The 21,777-nt window shown below is 56.0% G+C and overlaps 1 protein-coding gene across 1 annotated transcript in view; it reads left to right on the plus strand.

Annotated features, from left to right (window-relative positions):
* DISC1 (DISC1 scaffold protein) overlaps window positions 1-21,777 on the plus strand; it is an 84,127-nt gene that overhangs the window by 36,061 nt on the left and 26,289 nt on the right. Inside the window, 1 exon segment of the mRNA XM_080651099.1 lies at window positions 20,012-20,072. Within this exon segment, the coding sequence (XP_080507225.1) occupies window positions 20,012-20,072 (61 nt within the window).

Here is a 21,777-nt window from a genome sequence, read left to right on the forward strand (position 1 = left end):
GCCGTCACGGCGACCGGAGCGCCATGACCGTGTCTTACCACGGCCGCCGCCCCCCCCCCCCCCCCCCGGTTCTATTTCTGCTTCTGACATTATGAGGTAGTTCTCCGGCCCCCTTCCAAAAGGACTGCTCAGGTTCAGTTGGTCTGACCCAGCGGTTGGCAAACTCATTAGTCAACAGAGTGGCAAACTGTGGCTCGCGAGCCGTGGTTTGCCGACCTCTGGTCTGACCGATCCAGCCTTTTCAACACTGGGTATTTTTTCTTACAAAATGATTAGTGCAGTAACATGGCTCCCGGTGTGGCTCAGTGGTTGAGTGTTGACCTGTGAACCAGGAGGTCATGGTTTGATTCCCGGTCAGGGCACATGCCGGGGTTGTGGGCTCGATCCCCATGTGGGGCGTGCAGGGGGCAGCCGATCCATGATTCTCTCTCATCATTGATGTGTCTCTCTCTCTCTTCTTTTCCCTTCCTCTCTGAAATCAGTAAACATATATATATTGGGAAAAATGGGCTAAAATAACCAAAAGTTTAACCTCGTTTTGGCAAATTAAAACAGAATAAAAAGGTTTGGTTACAACTAAATCTGAAAGCAAAGAACGCAGTCCATCGTTAATGGGTTGTGAAGACTTGGGAAGTATAATGTCCGAGGAGAAATAAAATGACATTCGATGTGAGCATGTGGAATCAGGAGCATGTCTGGTGCATGAATTTTTAATGATGTCAAGTCCGTAGGTCTTCAGGCACCTCTCGATGGTTTCCGCCACGCTGTAAACGTCACATTGGCCCTGGCCCGTTTGGCACAGTGGATAGAGCCTGTGGACTGAAGGGTCCTGGGTTCTATTCTGATCAAGGGCACATGCCCGGGTTGCAGGCTCGATTCCCAGTGTGGGGCATGCAGGAGGCAGCCGATCCATGATTCTCTCTCGTCATTGATGTTTCTATCTCTCTCTCCCTCTTCCTCCCTCTCTGAAATCAATAAAAAAAAATATATGGCCCTAACCGGTGTGGCTCAGTGGATAGAGCGTCCCCCTGTGGACTGAAGGGTCCCAGGTTCGATTCCGGTCAAGGGCATGTACCTTGGTTGCGGGCACATCCCCAGTAGGAGGTGTGCAGGAGGCAGCTGATCGATGTTTCTCTCTCATCGATGTTTCTAACTTTCTCTCCCTCTCCCTTCCTCTCTGTAAAAAATCAATAAAACATATTTAAAAAATATATATATATGTAGCCCTAGCTGGTTTGGCTCAGTGGATAGAGCATCGGCCTACAGACTGAAGGGTCCCGGGTTCGATTCCGGTCAAGGGCACATGCCCGGGTTGTGGGCTCGAGCCCCAGTGTGGGGCGTGCAGGGGGCAGCCGATCCATGATTCTCTCTCATCACGGATGTTTCTCTCTCCCTCTCCCTCTCCCTTCCTCTCTAAAATCAATTAAAAACATTAAAAACAGATACGTGTCTATATAAAAAATAAAAACGTCCAATTGTTGTGCCTTGGCTTAGAACTGCCCTCCCTACAGTGACCAGCCCTCCCCCATTATATACAGATCTGGGGAGAGAATACGTGGATGAGGCAGGATGGCCATCCCCAAGTACAAAGCACGCCGTGGGCCCCCCCAGGGCAGCGAGGCAGCCAGGGCAGGGAAGCGTTTATCCGCGGGCCCTCGCTCCTTCCCCAGAGCCACGAAAACCTCCGAAGTCAGACGCACCACACACGACGATGTCCCGGGTGAGCAGCGCGCTCTTGGGCTGTGAAACATATGGCGGCTTCAAAGAAGAGGAAGTACTCTGGAGGTGGCAGGACGCCATCACTCATGGCCATGCCCGCGAGGAAAGCAAGCCGTTTCTTACGAAATTAATCACTGGAAAAACTGACAGCGTGAAAGAGGGGCCGAGGGAGCCCCGGGAAGAGGGATGGTGCAAAACCTCCCAGAACTGGGCTCAATTTAAAAAAAAATCCATCGGAATTCTTCCAAGAATTACAGAATATTTTATTTTATTAAAATATATTGTATTGATTTTTTTACAGAGAGGAAAGGAGAGGGAGAGAGAGTTAGAAACATCGATGAGAGAGAATCATCGATCAGCTGCCTCCTGTACACCCCCTACTGGGGATGTGCCCGCAACCAAGGTACATGCCCTTGACCGGAATCGAACCCGGGACCCTTCCGTCCGCAGGCCGACGCTCTATCCACTGAGCCACACCGGTGAGGGCTAGAATATTGTAAACGGTTTCAAAAATTCACTCAGAAGCGTAGAAAGATGGCCGTCACATTTTACAAGTTGAATTTCTTGTGATCAATAAGACGTGTGAGTAAATTCTCTTTAAAAATGTTCCATTGATTTCAGAGAGGAAGGGAGAGGGAGAGAGAGATGGAAACATCCACGGTGAGAGAGAATCACGGATCGGCTGCCTCCTGCACGCTCCCCTACTGGGAATGGAGCCCGCAACCAGGGCATGTGCCCTTGACCAGGAATCGAACTGTGACCTCCCGGTTCATAGGCCGATGCTCGACCACGGAGCCACGCCGGCCGGACCAGAGTTGTTCTCCGCTGTAGGCTTCCTCCCTGCCTCATCTGGCTTTGGCGTCATGGGCTGCGATTAGCCCATCAGCTCAGTAATAACAGAAACAGCCGGCAGCTCCCATGTGGGATGAAGTCAGGAGCGAAGCTGTTTGCCAGACTGTGAAGGACGATGAGCAGAAAGAGGCTGGGACTTGCTTTCTCAGGGTGAGAGGGAAATAAATGGTAACGACAGAGAAGTTTTCCTACTCTGTCACCCCGCCCCCCCATCTGAAATGACAAGGGACTTTGATTTCAGAGAGCCAGAGAGCTTTGCGTTGGGGCCCGATATTGGATAAAACGTTCCCCATCTGGGACAAGCGATTAAGCTTAATTCTCATCCAAACAGACGCATTATCTTCCCTCCAGAACTGGAAATCCCCTTTCTCCTTTTGTTCTCTCTCTCTCCAGAGAGCAGCCACTCGCCTGGTAGTCAGAGCGTGAAACGTAAGCCACCCGTGTTGGGGGGCAGGCGGTGGGGCTCGGGGTAAAATGGAGACGTTACTCATATCCCTAAAGCAGAGCTCCTTATACGTCCCTCTTTTCTAAGTAGGATTTATGTTGCCAACCATGAGGTTATTGCATGGACGATGGCGTCCGAAGGGAGCGGCCCCCTCCGTTTTCTTCAGTTGATCCATTTCACAGTCCCCAAAACTAGGGCTTCGATAATTGGGCAGCTGGTTGTCACTCAGAATCAGGTTCCGCCCACCGGATGTCCACTTCCATGCTCTCATATCAGTCGCGTTGTTAGTAAATGTTCTTCTCTCATCTTTTGCTCTGATGGGTCTAATGATGTGCTGTGCTACGTCCATTCTGTCTGAACACAGTGCCTCTTTAAGAATCCGACTGAGCCCTGGCTGGTGTGGCTCAGTGGATAGAGTTGTCGGCCTGTGGACTGGAGGGTGCCCCGGGTTCAGTTCTGGCCCAGGGCATATGCCTGGGTGGCGGGCTTGATCCCCAGTGTGGGGCATGTAGGAGGCAGCCGATCGATGATTCTCTCTCATCATTGATGTTTCTGTCTCTCTCTTTCCCTCTCCCTTCCCCTCTGAAATCAATAAAAATATCTATACTAATAAAAGGGTAATATGCTAGTTTGACCGGACATCTTCCAGACAAAGCCATGGTGGCGGGGCCGAGGCAGAGGCAGTTAGGGGCAATCAGGCTGGCAGGGGAGAGCAGTTAGGGGGCCACCAGGCTGGCAGGGGAGAGCATTTAGGGGGCCACAAGGCCGGCAGGGGGGAGCAGTTAGGAGGTGATCAGGCTGGCAGGCAGAGGTGGTTAGGGGTGATCAGGCAGACAGGCAGGCAAGCAGTTAGGAGCCAGAGGTCCTGGATTGCGAGTGGGATGTCCGATTGCCGGTTTAGGCCCAATCCCCAAGGGGTCCTGTATTGGAGAGGGTGCAGGCTGGTCTGAAGGACACCCCCCCCCCCCGCAAGCACGAATTTCATGCACTGGGCCTCTAGTATTAGAAATAAAAGAAGCTGATTGAGACCTGTCGCCACACAATACATTCTTTTCCCTTGACCTTTTGTTCACTCACCTGTTGGCTTAAGAAACGTCCTACACCAGGGGTGGGCAAACTTTTTGACTCGAGGGCCACCATGGGTTCTTAAACTGGACCGGAGGGCCGGAACAAAAGCATGGATGGAGTGTTTGTGTGAACTAATATAAATTCAAAGTAAAGGAGCGGAGGGGAGAGCAAGAGAACCCTCCGCTCTTTCGGCTCCGTGGGCCGGATAGAACAGCCGAACGGGCCGGATCTGGCCCGCGGACCGTAGTTTGCCCACGGCTGGACTAGAACCAGTGGTGAGCTGGTGAGTGGTTAAGAACCAGCTCTCCAGGAAAAAAATCAAAGCACTAATTTGCAGGGCCTGCCCATTCCTGTGGTGTAAATGCTCCCGCTGTGGCTGATTTCAAGCTACTAATGGGTTACTAAGTAGCTGTAAAAACTCTTGGAAATGTATCCATTGGCTCTCTGGCCCCCCCACGGTGAGTTGGCTCAGAAACACTACAACTGACAGCCGTTATGCTACTTTAAAGATGGTGAAAAGCTTTATAATAGTGATTTGATTTCTGACTTACAAAGTAACCCTGCAGTGTAGACGGGAGGACTCAAAGCTCTAAAGGAATGGGAATTACTCAAGCACGGAGCCTCGCGGGCTGGGGACTCCTGTGGGTTCAACCTGCCCTCCTTCTCATAGCGAGTCAGTGACAGCGAGTGTGGGACCTGCCTCCAGAAGATGCGTGTGTTTTTTTTTTATTATTATGAAATATATTTTTATTGATTTCAGAGAGGAAGGGAGAGAGAGAGAGAGAGAGAGAGACATCGATGAGGACAGAGAACCATTGATCGGCTGCCTCCTGCACACCCCACACTGGGGATTGAGCCCGCAACCCAGGCATGTGCCCTTGACCGGAATCGAACCCAGGACCCTTCAGTCCACAGGCCGACGCGCTACCAGGGGTCCTCAAAACTTTTTAAACAGGGGGCCAGTTCACTGTCTCTCAGACCGTGGGAGGGCCGGACTATAGTTTAAAAAAAAACAACTATGAACAAATTCCTATGCGCACTGCGGGCCCGGGACGCGTCGGCTGCTAAGCAGGACAGGCAGCGGCCCCCGGCGGGCCGGATCCATGTCCTCGGCGGGCCGCATGTGGCCCGCGGGCCGTCGTTTGAGGACGCCCGCTATCCACTGAGCCACACCAGCCAGGGCAGACGCCTGGTTTTCGCAGGAGGCAGTTGGTGCCTGGTGTGAGGAGGGATAACATGACAAACGTCTTCATTAGCTGGCGGGGAAGCACCGAGTCGCGGCGCGGGCAGAGTTTGTAACGATGTCCCCTCCAAAATATTGGACGGATAATTCCGTTCTGATGGACAGCGCTCATGAAACGCCCTTTTAACGGAAGCGTGGTTTCACGTCACGTTCAGATACACGCGAACCGCTCCTTTTAATAAGGCGGTAGGGCGTTCAGCCGGCCCCTTTGTGTAAATCAGACTCATAAACCTGTCAGGAGGCAGAGCCCGGCTTCTCTCCGACGCCAGACTCTGGACCCGAGCGTCTGTTCCGTTGTAAGAAAGTAGGGTAATGAGTCCCTTGCTTCTCGTCTCCGTAAGAAGAAAGGGATGCGGCTGCCAGTGTCGCGTCTGTTCCCGGCCCCCGAGGCATGATGGAGGGAAAGAACCCTCCAGATCAGGAGCCTCAGAATCAGAGAGGGCGCCCAGGCCTGGCCGGCCCACGTGGCTCAGGGGTTGAGCACTGACCTATGAACCAGGAGGTCACGGTTCCATTCCCGGTCAGGGCACAGGCCCGGGTGGTGGCCTCCATTCCTAGCGGGGGGCGTGCAGGAGGCAGCCGATCAGTGATTCTCATCATTGCTGTTTCTCTCTCTCTCCCTCTCCCTGCCTCTCTGACATCAATCAAAATATATTAAAAAAAAAAGAAAAGATGTCGCAATAAGAAGAAAAGGGCAGAAAGCGTGCCTTTACACTCTCGCCTGGGTACTTGGGCTTCTTCTAACCTTGATGAAAGGGCCTAATTAATTGGTAATGACGGTAACGATAGGGTTTCTAAGACAGGGATTACGATGGAGCGTCATGTGGGGCTTTGGCCACTGGAGGGCGCCCTGGCGAAGTGCAAGGTCTGCGCGTCCTCTGTGTCTCCAGGGGCATCAATTCCTGGCCCAGGTGCCATTTACCCACGCGGGCCAACCAGTCACCTTCCCTCTGATATTCAGAATAAAAACAATGTAACCAGCACCATCGCACTCCCCCTTCCTACGCCACCTGAGACCCGCCTCCAAACCGCGGCTCTGTCCCACCCGGTGGGGCGCGTGCCTTCTGAAAACCCGCCTTGTGAAGGCTCGGATGGCTGTCTTCTTCTTGTGCTCATGAGGCATCTTTTATTTAAATCTGCTTAGTCATCTTACATTCCTTGTCCACATGTAGGGTTAGCTGTCACACCGTCATTCTGTGCGATGGGAGACAGATTCAAGGAAAGTAATTGCTTCATAGTCACCCGATAGCCCAGCCGGCGTGGCTCAGTGGTTATGCATTGACTCATAAACCAGGAGGTCACGGTTGGATTCCGGCCAAGGGCACATGCCGGGGTTGCAGGCTCGATCCCTAGTAGGGGGCGTGCAGGAGGCAGCCGATCCATGATTCTCTCTCATCATTGTTGTTTCTCTCTCTCTGTCCGTCTCCCTTCCTCTCTGACATCAATAAAAATATATTTAAGGTGGGTGGGAAGAGATCAACCAAGGAACTGGTATGCATATGTGCATAACCCTTGGAGACAGACAATGGGGTGGTGAGGGCCTGTGGGTGGGGGTGGGGGAGGGGGATGGACGTGGGCTGGCAGAAGTTCATGGGGGGAAAGAGGACCTATTAGTATAGCAATACTTTCAACATACTGGTCGGTTGGCTCAGTGGATAGAGCGTCAGCCTGTGGACCAAAGGGTCCTGGGTTCCATTCCGGTCAAGGGCACGTACCTTGGTTGCAGGCTCCTCCCTGGCCTGGGCTCTGGTCAGGGCTCGTGCAGGAGGCAACCAATCGATGTGTTTCTCTCTCTTTTTCTCTCTTCCACTGTCCCTAAAAAAAAAAAAATCAATGGAAAAATATCCTCGGGTGAGGATTAACAACAACAATAACAAAACACACACAAAAAAAACCCAAAAAACAAACAAAAATCAAGAAAGATTTTTTTAAAAAGTATACTGAACTAATATATATATATATGTGTATGTATTTTAAGTATATTCCCTGAATAAACCTCTTCTGCTTCGGATGAGAGTAAGCAGCTCCGATGAGCTGGGGCTGCTTTGGGGAAGGCTCCCGTGGCACCTGCTGGGGGCAGTAGAGAGCTGCTTGGCACCGTGTTGAAGAAGTAATTACAGAGCGGCCCCTCTGTGGGGTGCCCAGGTGCTCCGAGGTGCCCAGGAGAAGCCGAGCGCCGCATCGGAAGTATAGATGCTTTTAATTAGCCAGGCTGCTGGCCGCGACTCCGGAGTGTGCGGGCAGGAGGCGTTCCTTCTGGAGCTGGAGCGAAGATGGGGCCGGGCAGCGGCCCCGGCAGATGTTACCGCGCGTTTCCCGCCAGTCAGCACTTCTCTCCCGCCGTGCGGTTGAGCCTGCGTCTGGAGGCGGAACAGGTCTGCCCATTCACTTCTGCTTGTTTAGGGAAACGCATTTCAGGTCTTTGCCAGGGATTCTAAAGGGATGAACTGGGAGTCTTGGTTCGGGGACAGTGAGAGCACTGAGGTTGCCTTAACACAAGGACACTGTCCTTTCAAAAAATTTTTTAAAAAAATATATTTTATTGATTTTTTACAGAGAGGAAGGGAGAGGGATAGAGAGTTAGAAATATCGATGAGAAACATCCATCAGCTGCCTCCTGCACATTCCCTACTGGGGATGTGCCCGCAACCAAGGTACATGCCCTTGACCGGAATCGAACCTGGGACCCTTGAGTCAGCAGGCTGATGCTCTTTCCACTGAGCCAAACCAATTAGGGCACAATTTTTTTTTTTTTAAATTGATGTCAGAGAGGAAGGGAGAGGGAAAGAGAGAGAAGCATCCATGGTGAGAGAGAATCATGGACCGGCTGCCTCCTGCACGCCTCCTGCTGGGGATCGAGCCCGCAACCTGGGTATGTGCGCTGACCGGGAATCGAACCATGACCTCTTGGTTCATAGGTCGACGTTCAGTCACTGAGACACGCCGGCCGGTACCCCTTTTAGTGACCTGTCTGTCTGGAGGGCTTCCGTGAGTCTGACTCTGGTCCGCGGTCCCCCCTCCGCTGGTGAGGCCCCAGCTCTTGGCGTCCCTGGCAGACCCCCAGCCTGATGCGGAAGCCGGGGCAGCAGGGACCCCTCCCCGGGAACCGTCGGCGTAACGGTTTGGAAGCCGTCTTTCTAGGCCCACAGTTGTAGCGACTTCCTAGACGTATGTTTATTTTCCATTCCTTTGCCCACGACTGTTTGAAATTCTGCTGGTGTTTGCACACTGCACGCCTTTGTGTTCTCTTTCCATCTGTTCTTAAAAAAAAAAAAAAAAAAACAAAAACACACCAAGAAAAACCCCAACTCGAGTTTTACCCTAAACCGATCCAGATGACAGGGGCCCGGTCTTGACAAATCTTCACAAACCAGCGGAAGACAATCCTCGTTCACGGGCTCACGGGCTCAGCTCGCTCCCCACACGCCGCCGCTGGGCTTGCCGCATGTTCCGAGATAAGTGCGTGTCGTTATATCTTTTTAAAATCTATTTTTTATTTTTTAAAAAATATATTTTATTGATATTTTACAGAGAGGAAAGGAGAGGGATAGAGAGCTAGAAACATCGATGAGAGAGAAACATCGATCAGCTCCTCCTGCACACTCCCACTGGGGATGTGCCCGCAACCAAGGTACATGCCCTTGACCGGAATCGAACCCGGGACCCTTCAGTCCGCAGGCCGACGCTCTATCCACTGAGCCAAACCGGTTTCGGCTAAAATCTATTTTTAAAATTAATTTCGGAGATGAAGTGAGAGAGAGAGAGAGAGAGAAACATCAGCGATGCGAGAGAATCATGGATCGGCTGCCTCCTGCACGCCCCCTACTGGGGATCGAGCCCACACGTGTCCTAATTGGGAATCGAACCATGACCTCCTGGTTCATAGGTCGGCGCTCAGCCACTGAGCCACACCGGCTGGGCTGAGCTTCCTTTTAAACAAATGCACAGTGAGAGAGTCAAGATGAATGATGATCTGCACGGATCAGCTTCTTCCTACTGAACTTCTTCCCTGTGAAAATGGGAAGTGACTCACTGGTGCCAGCTAGCTGCAGCGATGTCAAGGAGTGCGCGCAACACGGGAATGCAGTGGCGGGGACAGCTCCAGACAGAGACGCACGCTGACTGCATGGCTCCTAAGTCTAGGCAGGGGTCCTCAAACTTTTTAAACGGGCCCAGTTCACTGTCCCTCAGACCGTGGGAGGGCCGGACTATAGTTTAAAAAAAAAACAACTATGAACAAATTCCTATGCGCACTGCGGGCCCGGGATGCGTCGGCTGCTAAGCAGGACAGGCAGCGGCACCCGGCGGGCCGGATCCATGTCCTTGGCGGGCCGCCTGTGGCCCACGGGCCGTCGTTTGAGGACGCCTGGACTCTAGAGCGGGAGACAGACACGAGTCGGAGACACAAACACGTTGTTATAAGCTGTCCCGAGTGACGGGAAGGCAAGCACAAGAGCGTCGAGGGCATCGGACACACCGGGGCCGGGGCCGGGGCCGGGGGCCGGCCGGTCTCTCCAGGGTGAGTTCAGATCTGAAGGACGAGTGAGGATAGCAGGAGAAGGGAGGACCGAACAGCCGGGCCCCGGACCCAGGGCCAGTGGGCGTGGGTGGCTGGATGGGGTGGGAGAAGACCAGCCAGGCCAATATGGCTGGAACCCAGAGACGGAGAGAGGAGACCAGGGAGAGCCCTGGGTTCAAATGTAGCAGGAACCAACCAAGAAGCCTTGAAGCAGGTGAAGGACTTGGATCTTTTTTTAAACAATATATATTTTATTGATTTTTTTTTTTTTTTTTTACAGAGAGGAAGGGAGAGGGGGAGAGAGTTAGAAACATCGATGAGAGAGAAACATCCATCAGCTGCCTCCTGCACACGCCCCACTGGGGATGTGCCCACAACCGAGGTACATGCCCTTGACCGGAATCGAACCCGGGACCCTTCAGTCCGCAGGCCGACGCTCTATCCGCTGAGCCAAACCTGCCAGGACGACTTTGATCTTTATATAAAGAGCAGTGGAGCCGGGCCGGTGTGGCTCAGTGGTTGAGCATCGACCTGTGAACCAGGAGGTCACGGTTCTATTCCCGGTCAGGGCACATGCCTGGGTTGCGGGCTCCATCCCCAGTCGGAGGGCGTGCAGGAGGCAGCCGATCCCTGGTTCTCTCTCCTCATGGATGTTTCTCTCTCTCTCCCTCTCCCTTCCTCTCTGGCATCAATAAAAATATATTTTTTAAAAAAGAAAAAGACGAGGCCGTGACTAGTTTGCAGGGTTCACCTTCACGAAATCCAGAGGGTCACAGGCTCGTCCGTGGATGCCTCGTTAGCGGGCCCACATGTGACCGCAGCCGGCTGTAACGGGCATTTTTTAAGAAAACTCCCCTCTGAGTTCCAATGAAAACGCTGCCTCGGAGGTTTTTGTGCCGAAACCTATGAAATGCTGACAGGTGGGATCTCTCACGCACACGTGTGCAGGGGCCGAAGGAAAATACCTGATGAGGCTGTTTGCCCGGGGGTGGGGGAGGGCGGAGGGCGAGGATTAATACATATTCTCTCTGCCCCTCCCGTCGAGCCCGCTGTTATTGTGAGAGGAACACAGACGTTTTAAAAGCTAAACTGTAGTTTTGCTTTTAGCCTTTATGAACTATGGGGGGGGGGGGGAGGATGGGGTAGGGGGGAGTACTGTAGGGGAGCGAGTTCGTGCAGTGATCCTGGGATACGTATTGTCCGTCCAGAAACACGAGGTCACATTTCCAGGCCTGACTTCGCCTGTCCAGACCCAGCCAGCGGGCGGCCGACCTCGGCTGAGGCGTCGCCGGATGGGTTCGAGGCTCCCACTTACTTTTTGTTATTGTATTTTATTTTATTGATGTCAGAGAGGAAGGGAGAGGGGATGAGAGAGAGAGAGAGAAGCATCCATGATGAGAGAGAATCATCGATCGGCTGCCTCCTGCACGCACCCACACTGGGGATGGAGCCTGCAACCCGGGCCTGTGCCCTGACCGGGAACCGACCGAACCGTGACCTCCTGGTTCCTAGGTGGACGCTCAACCCCTGAGTCACCAGGGTCATGTGCCCACAGCGAAGTGGCACTCACCTTGGTTCTTTGTTGTTCTTCAGGCAGCGTTGACCACACCCGGCTGCCCCGTCAGAACGCTCCGTCCGTGTTCACATCCACGATGATGAGAAACGTGCTGGACACCGTTCTTGTCTTCGGGTTCTGGGTGGATTTCCTTTCTCCTGAAGTTTAAGGGGTGTGGCCAGTGGGATTCCGGTCACGCGGGGAGAGCTGAGCTCCCCGTGGTGGCGGGGGTGGGGGGGGGAGGGCGGTCCCTCACAGCCGTCTAAGGGCGCGTCTCTCCAGCTACTGCCTGGGACTGGGCTCTGGGGATCTGGGTCACATTCAGCCTTAGCTAATCTCCTAATTTTATTTTTTGTGGCGAAAACGCCTCACCCAGCGCATCGCTGCCCGGACTCGACGGGGAGACGTCTTCTGAGAAGCCCTTAATCCTCTGGAATGAGTCAAAGACAGCGTGTGAGGGTGTCTGTTTTGGGGGATGGTAACAGCCATTGCAGTCTCTCTCACACGCAGGATTTTGTACAAAAAGAATGTGCAAGCCGAAATCGGTTTGGCTCAGTGGATAGAGCGTCAGCCTGCGGACTCAAGGGTCCCGGGTTCGATTCCGGTCAAGGGCATGTACCTTGGTTGCGGGCACATCCCCAGTAGGAGGTGTGCAGGAGGCAGCTGATCGATGTTTCTCTCTCATCGATGTTTCTAACTCTCTATCCCTCTCCCTTCCTCTCTGTAAAATATCAATAAAAAATATATTTAAAAAAAAAAGAATGTGCAAGCCCGGCCAGTGTGGCTCAGTGGTTGAGCATTGACCTATGAACCAGGAGGCCATAATTCGTTCTTGGTCAGGGCACATGCCCGGGGTGCGGGCTCCATCCCCAGTGTGGGGTGTGCAGGAGGCAGCCGATCCATGATTCTTTCTCATCATGGATGTTTCTCTCTCTCTCTTCCCCTCTCCCTTCCTCTCTGAAATCAATAGAAATATATTTTTTAAGAAAAGAATGTGTGCCGAAACCGGTTTGGCTCAGTGGATAGAGCGTCGGCCTGCGGACTGAAGGGTCCTGGGTTCGATTCCGGTCAAGGGCATGTACCTTGGTTGCGGGCACATCCCCAGTGGGAGGTGTGCAGGAGGCAGCTGATCGATGTTTCTCTCTCATCGATGTTTCTAGCTCTCTATCCCTCTCTCTTCCTCTCTGTAAAAAATCAATAAAATATATTTAAAAAAAAGAAAAGAAATAATCTCCTTTAAAAAAAAAAGAAAGAATGTGCAAGATGAGTAAAAGTAATTTCTAGGCGTGTCCTCAGCCGAATGAGATTCGTGTGCATTCGTGTTTCTGTAGGAATCGATCGTTGGCAATCAGCGGCTGAAGTTTAAATGTCCCTGCTGGCCTCTGGGGCAGCGTTTCTCAGTCTCGGCACGTTGACTTTTTTTTTTTTTAAAGAATAGTTTACTGATTTGTCTAGAGCAGGGGTCCTCAACCTTTATAAACAGGGGGCCAGTTCACTGTCCCTCAGACCATTGGAGGGCCGGACTATAGTTTAGAAAAAAACTATGAACAAATTCCTATGCTCACTGCAGGCCCGGGACGAGTCGGCTGCTAAGCAGGACAGGCAGCGGCCTGCGGCGGGCCGGATCCATGTCCTCGGCGGGCCGCCTGTGGCCCGCGGGCCGTAGTTTGAGGACGCCTGGTCTAGAGAGAGTGGAAAGGGGAGGGAGGGAGAGAGAGAGAGAAACAGATGTGAGAGAGAAACGTCAGCTGCCTCCTGCATGCCCCCTACCAGGGATAGAGCCCGAAACCTGGGCATGTGCCCTTGATCCCACTACCTGGTGCCTGGGGTGATGCCCAACCCACTGGGCCACACTGGCCAGGGCAGGCCAGGGACCGTTCGGACCAGATCCACTGTGTTGTCGGAGGCTCTCAGGGTCTGGACGACGGGGTGTGAGCGCAGGCAGAGGTCGGGATGATGGGGTCACACGGAGCCCCTTGGGAGGCAGGCGAGGTCAGCGGTGTTGCGTTAAGGACCATGGCATCCTGCACAGGTGTCCTGGCGTGGAAGGCCGTGCCCTCCCGTGTTGGCAGCGTGCCGGCCCGCTCCAGAGCCCGCCTCGGGGACGGGCATTGTTCTCTCCATCCTTCCTCTCCTCCGCCTCCCCCACTCCTGACAAAATATGGAAATCCTGTCCCCATGTTGTCGCGACCACAATCCTGCATCTCACAGCCAGAGGATGTATTTTTAACCCTGAGACTTCGAAAACGGCTTAAATCATTCATGCTGCCGTCTGTGCGTCTGCTGCCGTGTTGTCATGTTTCCCAGGCCTAATGAGCCCCCGCGGCCCGCACTGCCGGGGGCCTGCCCCTGGCTCCTGGCGAAGGCAGCAGTTTAGGAGAAGGGGGCTGTGCAGGAGGAGGAGGGGCCGTGCAGGAGGTGGGGCTGTGCAGGGGGAGGAGGGGCCGTGCAGGGGGAGGAGGGGCCGTGCAGGGGGAGGAGGGGCCGTTCAGGGGGAGGAGGGGCCGTGCAGGAGGAGGAGGGGCCGTGCAGGAGGAGGAGGGGCCGTGTAGGAGGAGGGGCCGTGTAGGGGGAGGAGGGGCCGTGCAGGGGGAGGAGGGGCCGTGCAGGAGGAGGAGGGGCCGTGCAGGGGGAGGAGAGGCCGCGCAGGAGGAGGAGGGGCCGTGCAGGAGGAGGAGGGGCCGTGCAGGGGGAGGAGGGGCCGTGCAGGGGGAGGAGGGGCCGTGCAGGAGGAGGAGGGGCCGTGCAGGAGGAGGAGGGGCCGTGCAGGGGGAGGAGGGGCCGTGCAGGGGGAGGAGGGGCCGTGCAGGGGGAGGAGGGGCCGTGCAGGAGGAGGAGGGGCCGTGTAGGAGGAGGGGCCGTGTAGGGGGAGGAGGGGCCGTGTAGGGGGAGGAGAGGCCGTGCAGGAGGAGGAGGGGCCGTGCAGGAGGAGGAGGGGCCGTGCAGGAGGAGGGGCCGTGTAGGGGGAGGAGGGGCCGTGCAGGGGGAGGAGGGGCCGTGTAGGAGGAGGGGCCGTGTAGGGGGAGGAGGGGCCGCGCAGGGGGAGGAGGGGCCGCGCAGGGGGAGGAGGGGCCGCGCAGGGGGAGGAGGGGCCGCGCAGGGGGAGGAGGGGCCGTGCAGGAGGAGGAGGGGCCGTGCAGGAGGAGGCGGGGCCGTGCAGGAGGAGGAGGGGCCGTGCAGGAGGAGGCGGGGCCGTGCAGGAGGAGGAGGGGCCGTGCAGGAGGAGGAGGGGCCGTGCAGGCGGAGGAGGGGCCGTGCAAGAGGAGGCGGGGCCGTGCAGGAGGAGGAGGGGCCGTGCAGGGGGAGGAGGGGCCGTGCAGGGGGAGGAGGGGCCGTGCAGGGGGAGGCGGGGCCGTGCAGGAGGAGGAGGGGCCGTGCAGGAGGAGGAGGGGCCGTGCAGGGGGAGGGGCCGTGCAGGGGGCGGGGCCGTGCAGGAGGAGGCAGGCGGCCTCCTGAAATGTGCCAGTCCTCAGCCTTCCCAGCCCGCGCTGCGCTGCGGGAGGCTCCAGACCAGGAGCAGATGAGCAGATGCCTCTGCGGATGGCCCTCAGGTGGGGGTGTGTGAGCCCAGTGTGGCCCAAGGAGTTCAGGGAGCAGAAGGGGCCCTCGGGGACTTAATCACCAGGTGGGAAGAAAGAAACAAATGGAGGGTGAGCCGGTTTGCTCTGGAGACTGGCAGGAGGAAGTTTTTAAATTTAATTAATTAATTTTTAAGTGACAGGTTTTGTTATATTTATTTTTTAAAAAAAAATATATATTTGTATTGATTTCAGAGAGGAAGGGAGAGGGAGAGAGGGAGAGAGAGAAACATCAATGCTGAGAGAATCATCCATCGGCTGCCTCCTGCATGCCCCACACTGGGGACCGAGCCCGCAACACGGGCATGTGCCCTGACCGGGAATCGAACCGTGACCTCCTGGTTCATAGGTCGATGCTCAACCACGGAGGCTGGCAGTCCTTTCTTTCGCAAGACCCGCAGTCTGTCCATCCGTCTGTCCCTCCTGGCGGCACCAGACACGCTGACCCCTGGAACGCTCTGGCCTTCCTTGGTGTCTGCAGACCCTGCCCTCCTGGGGGTCCTGCCCCTCGGCCCCTCTTCCTAAGCACTTGGTCCTGGGGTTCCGGCCCCACCCTCCCTCCCTCCCTCCCTTACTCCTCAGCCTTGGCCTGTGGCCCTCGGGCTCACTCCTTCCTGCTCCCTGCCCGGGAGTTCACGTGTCCGCTTGGCGGTCCCTCCCTGCACATCTCCAGGGCAGGCCCCACCTGTGTGCGTGCTCTCTGGCTGTGCGCTGGGCCTCCCTCCTTCCTCCTCCCCGGCTGTGAAGCCGTCTTCACCCAGGTGACTCCCTGCTGGTTCATGAGGTCCCGAGGTCGTGGGCTGAAGATCGAGGTCCCCGTGGGGACCAGGCGCACCAGCCGACCCCTGGCAGGGGCGGTCAGCACCCACCCCCTCTCTCCCCCGCGAGGGGCAGCCCTCCGGGCTGAGCACGCCCAGGCCGGGCCGTCTCACCAAGCAGGGGGCGCTGTGCTGCCCCGCACATGGATGTGCACGCGCAGGGACATGTGCAGATGTGTTTCCACGGCTCTGCCCTAGGACCCAGTTTTTGAAAATTGGATTTTAAGCGTTCCAGCCTCCTCCCCGCAGCTCACGCTTCTGGACGTTCAGCGCCTAATTGAAAACGAGAGGCGTGGAAATGGGACTCATCTCGCTCATTCTCCTTGCGACCGCGGTGGGCTATTTTTAGGGGCTCTGTGCTCTTGAGGGCGTGTGGGGAGAGAGAGGAGGGGGGCCCGAGAGCTGGGGCGATGCCGCATGCGCTTACTGCACCTCGTTTCAATACATCCCGTGTTCACAGCAGCCTTGCCCCAAATCACGTTTCCGAGTCAGAGGCTGAAAACGCCGCAGCCTCCACGTCGCGGGGGCGTGTTCTCCGGTGCCACGTGGGGCCGTGGACGGTGTGCACCGTGGGTCTCGGTGGGGAGCTTCCACATTCTTCTTGCTGCTTCCCGCCCGCACGTGCCCCTGTCCCCACCACGCCCCCTGGGAATCGAACCCACAACCCTTCGGTGCACGGGCAACGCTCCAGCCAGCTGGGCCACACGGCCTGGGCTTTTTTTAAAAATAAAACAAAAACACGAATTGGTTGAGAAAATAGTATTTCATTTGAAAAATGAAGTCCCCAATTCTACGCCTGTTCTATCAAAAGGCACGAAGAGAAGTAAATTGTGTGCGTGGGTGTATGGCATGTGCACACATGTGTGCGATGCTTGTATGCATGTGGCATGTACACACATGCACATACATGTGGCGTGTGCACGTGTGCTTATGCACATGCATGCAAATGTGAGATATGCCTGCATGTGGCCTGTATACATGTGTGCATGTGTGTGGCATGTGCATGTGCGTGTGTGTATTTGAGGGAAGGAAGGCGAAGAATCAAAGAACGAGAGTGTATATTCTCGAATGCACACTCCCAGGCAAGACAAATAAAGAGGCATTTCAAGGAATTTTTATTTATTTATTTTATTTTTATTTATTTTTTAAAAATATACATTTTTATTGATTTTTTACAGAGAAGAAGGGAGAGGGGTAGAGAGTCAGAAACATTGATGAGAGAGAAACATCGATTAGCTGCCTCCTGCACACCTCCTACTGGGGATGTCCCCGCAGCCAAGGTACATGCCCTTGACCGGAATCGAACCCGGGACCTTTCAGTCCTCAGGCCGACGCTCTATCCACTGAGCCAAACCAGTTAGGGCGCACGCTTGTCACGGAATCGAGGAAGCGGGGCCGCAAACCTCAGCTCGCGGGCGGCAGGGGGCGCGGCGGAGGGGGCCGTGGGCTCAGTGGAGGCGCCTGGCTGCCGGGACGTGCGGGAGGGGGCGTGCGGGGAGGGGGCTGTGTCGCATGGAACCAGCCCTGTCGGCTTTTTCCCAGCTGCTCTCCGTGCCTTGCACACTTGGTGTTTCTCTGTCACTGAAAGTGCTGAGTTGTGAGCTGCGTGCTCAGGGCACGGGGAGACGCAGGCGGGAGCAGGTGCGAGGTGGGAAGGGGAGGATGACTGACAGATGCCGCCTGGCGACCGGGCACACACAGGTGGGTTGGAGCCCGCGTGTCTGTTAACGTAGCGTCAGCGCCCAGGCTAGAATAAGGGCTTTTAAACCGCGTGGGGCGGATCTACCCACGGCTCCCCCTGTCTCCCCATCAGAGCCCGCGCGGGTCCCGCTGACATGAGCACCGAGACGGGCAGGTCCCTGAAATGTGCCCTGGTTCAAGGCGGCCTCCGCCACACACCACCCCAGGGCGACGCGGTGGGAACAGAAGTGCAAACACAGTTCGGCATCATCACTTTACCGTTAAAAAATGTTTTTTTAAATTGACTTCAGAGAGGAAGGACGAGGGAGGGAGAGAGAGAGAAACGTCAACGACGAGAATCATCGATCGGCTGCCTCCTGCACGTCCCACACTGGGGATCGAGCCCACAACCCGGGCCTGTGCCCTGACCGGGAGTCAACCTGTGACCTCCTGGTTCCTAGGTCACGCTCACACACTGAGCCACGCCGGCAGCTTTTAACCCCATCGGGCTGGGCCGAAGCTCTTTCCACGATGCGTACAGAAGGAATGCCTCTTTAAACGTCTGTCCTTGAACTGACCTTGCGCAGTCATCTGTTTATGCGGCTCTCTGTCACCACGCCCGTTTTCTCTGCGGGCCCAGTGCCCTCACGCGCTCCCTGCCCCGTGCTGGGCCTCTAAGAGACGTGAGATGGATGTCAGCCTGGGAGCCGGTGACAGGCCCGCGGAGAAGCCGGTCGCCGCCCATTCATTCTGCAGGACCCGTGTCGCGTCCTTTCTCTTCTCTCTGCAAATCGCGCACCAGCCTCAGAGGAAGAGAGGGGACCACACGCTGAGCGCCGTTCCCCGGGGAGCCGCGGAGCGAGGCCGTTGCCGAGTTAGCGATGGTGTATTTGATCGGTTCCGGCCCCGGATGATGGGCAAGGACGAGGCTAAAGCGGGGGGAGGAGGAGCGGACTGTGTCCGAGAGCCCCCCCAGGCAGAGACTCCGGGCTGCGCGGCAGGCAGCATGGCTTGTGCTGTCCACGCACCCCGGCGTTAGCTGGGGAGCCCGCCCCTCGGCATCAGTTACCGGAGAGGAGAGAGTGGAATAGGAATGATGGTGGGTACTGTCATAGCAATCATGATAGGAATTCTAGAAGTGGCAGCAACCTCATTAAGTGCAGCCACCATTGGATGGAGACCTGTCGGCCGCCTGCTCTCCTGGGCGCTCACAGCGACCCCCTGGCCAGGAAGCCCTGGCCCCACCTCCACCCCGTCTTTTCTCTGTCAATGAAGCGCCTCTTGCCCTGGCCGGTGTGGCTCCGTGGACAGAACATCGGCTTGCGGACCAAAGGGTCCCGGTTCGATTCCGGTCAAGGGCATGTACCTCGGTGGCAGGCTCCTCCCCGGCCGGGGCCCTGGTCAGGGCTCGTGCAGGAGGCAACCAATCAATGTGTTTCTCTCTGTCTTTCCCTCTCTCTTCCACTCTCTCTAAAAAACCAATGGGCAAATATCCTCGGGTGAGGATTAAAGAAATAATGAAAATAAAATAAAGTGCCTCTTCATCCAGCCGGCCTGGCTCCGTGGCTGAGCGTCGACCTATGAACCAGGAGGTCACGAGTCGATTCCCGGGCAGGGCACATGCCCGGGTTGCGGGCTCCATCCCCAGAAGGGGGTGTGTCGGAGGCAGCTGATCCACGATTCTCTCTCATCATCGGTGTTTCTGTCTCTCCCTCTCCCTTCCTCTCTGAAATCAATAAAAATATATTCAGCCCTGGCTGGTTTGGCTCAGTGGATAGAGCGTCGGCCTGCGGACTGAAGGGTCCCGGGTTCGATTCCGGTCAAGGGCACAGGCCCGGGTTGTGGGCTCTATCCCCAGTAGGGGGTGTGCAGGAAGCAGCCGATCCATGATTCTCTCTCATCATTGATGTTTCTCTCTCTCTCTCTCCCCCTCTCCCTTCCTCTCTGAAACCCATAAAAATATATTTAAAAGACAGAAAGCGCCTCTTTGCTCCGTGGCGCCGTCACTGCGTCATTCCTTCCTCCAGCACTTGGCCGTGACGGGCACCGGGTTGATCTCTCATGGGAGCTGATCGACAGCTTTGGGAGCTGAGCAGGGAATGTCCGCTCCCTGGCGGGACCCCGAGTCCGGCTGTGTCCCAGCGAAGGGTCCCCGATACCTTGCTGCCCCCGTGAGGTTCCTCCACGGGAGGGCGGTCGTTCCTCAATCCTGTTCTCTTCCCCGACGCTGCGGCCAAGCTCCTGGCTACCAGGTGGGCAAGGGGAGAGGCACAGGGCACAGAGCGGTTCCTGCCAGATCCCAGCGAGCCGCCTCCTGAAGACAGGGCAAGGGCGGCCCGTGCCTGCTCCGCCCGGCTCTGACTCGGGCCCCAGACGTCACTCCAGGCAGCCACGCCCACGGATGCACGCATTTTGCGAGCCTAGGGTGCGGTCATCAGCGGCGGCGTGACTGCGTTCCTTTGGCGTTCGGCTTCGGCTGAGGCCTTCTGGGTTTGGTTCCGTCTTTGCATCCGCTCTGGGCGTTTGTTTTGCAGAAGCCAGCGTGAAGGAGGAGGCCGAGAGGTACATGGACGCGCTGGAGGACAAGCTGCGCAGGTGAGGGCGGCGACCCCCCGTGTCCCAGGCTCCACGCCCGTCTGTGTTCTGTGTTCTGTGTTCCCACAGCACGGGGTGAGGCGGAGCAAAGGCTAGCAATTTCATAATGGAAGAAGCAGGGGCCGCACAAACACCTCCCAGCCCCTTCCCCTCTATTAAACGTAAACGGGTTAAAATGTTGCGCGTGTCCGTGTCCGGGGGGAGATCGCAGATCCCTGTCGTGTTCTGTAAGAAGAGGATCCTTCTCTGGTTTGTTCAGTTGAGGTTCCCCGCCTCGGTCTGTTTCTCTTTTCTTTTCCGCGTCTTACGGACGCCGGCCCAGCTTCTACGACAGGAGAATTCACATCTGGGGGTTCTGCGTTGAATCCTGATGCTGCCCCAGCATGAACGTTCCTGGTTGCTCTGTCTTTGATTTTTTTTTTTTAAATATATTTTATTGATATTTTACAGAGAGGAAGGGAGAGGGATAGAGAGTTAGAAACATCGATGAGAGAGAAACATCGATCAGCTGCCTCCTGCACACCTCCCACTGGGGATGTGCCCGCAACCAAGGTACATGCCCTTGACCGGAATCGAACCCGGGACCCTTCAGTCCGCAGGCCGACGCTCTATCCACTGAGCCAAACCGGTTTCGGCCGTCTTTGATTTTTTTAACCCAATTAGCAGTTCAGCGTGGAGACGCGTCAGGGACACTGCGGCCTGTCCAGATGTGTCTGGTTTTGTGGACGTGTGCGCGTGGAAACGGCCACCGGGCCTGCTTCTAATCCAGGAAGCGAGTCTGAGCGTGTTCGGCATGCTGCTTCCTCGGCTTGGTCCAGCTTCGTGCAGACGGCCGCACTACTGTTCGGAGATAGTTTCTCTGCTGAGATAATGCCGTCGCTGAAACACGCTTCCCCCCTTGAGAGAGGATGGGAGGGGCCGCCTCGCTGAGCCGTGCTGTGTTCTGTGGGGCAAGCAGGTGCAGCATGCTGGCTTTCCTCTGCTGCTTGGGAAGCGAGCTCTGATCGCGGGCTGATACCTCGCTGCCTGGGGCCCCATGTGGGGGGGAAGGTGGTCGCTAGAGAGGTGGGGTCAGGAGGCCTGTGGGAAGGAGGCACCCTCTGAGGAAATGCCTCTCCTCCTTAGACAGGAGGATGCTCACCTGGGCCAGGTGCTCTCTCTGTGTCCGCTTCCCCCTTTCCGGTTCCAAGGCAGGTTTCTACATGTTTCTTTTTTTAAAAAATGTATTTTTATTGACTTCAGAGAGGAAGGGAGAGCAAGAGAGAGACAGAAACATCAGTGATGAGAGAGAATCATGGATCGGCTGCCTCCTGCACGCCCCACACTGGGGATGGAGCCCGCAACCTGGGCACGTGCCCTGACGGGGAATCGAACCCTGACCTCCTGGTTCATAGGTTGATGCTCAACCACTGAGTCACGCCGGCCGGGCAAGATGGCATGACGTTTTAATTTGCTAACATGCTAGGAACCTGTTGGCTTTAGATGCAGGATGAATACAAGCTCAACTCCGCATGGGACTTCTTAGACGCTCATGCCATCGTTTTGAGGACTCTGCTGTGTCCTCGTCTCACGGGAAGTGGGGTGACAGTCCCGAGCAGCCTCGGCAAATGTCGTCTGGACAGAATATTGCGCACAGCGCTTTCTCTGATCCGGTTTGCTCCCTCCGCCTCCCCACCCACCCACCCACCCCAGCCACCCTGATTCT

This window comes from Plecotus auritus, assembly GCF_963455305.1.
Source record: "Plecotus auritus genome assembly, chromosome: 14".
Taxonomy (NCBI): domain Eukaryota; kingdom Metazoa; phylum Chordata; class Mammalia; order Chiroptera; family Vespertilionidae; genus Plecotus; species Plecotus auritus.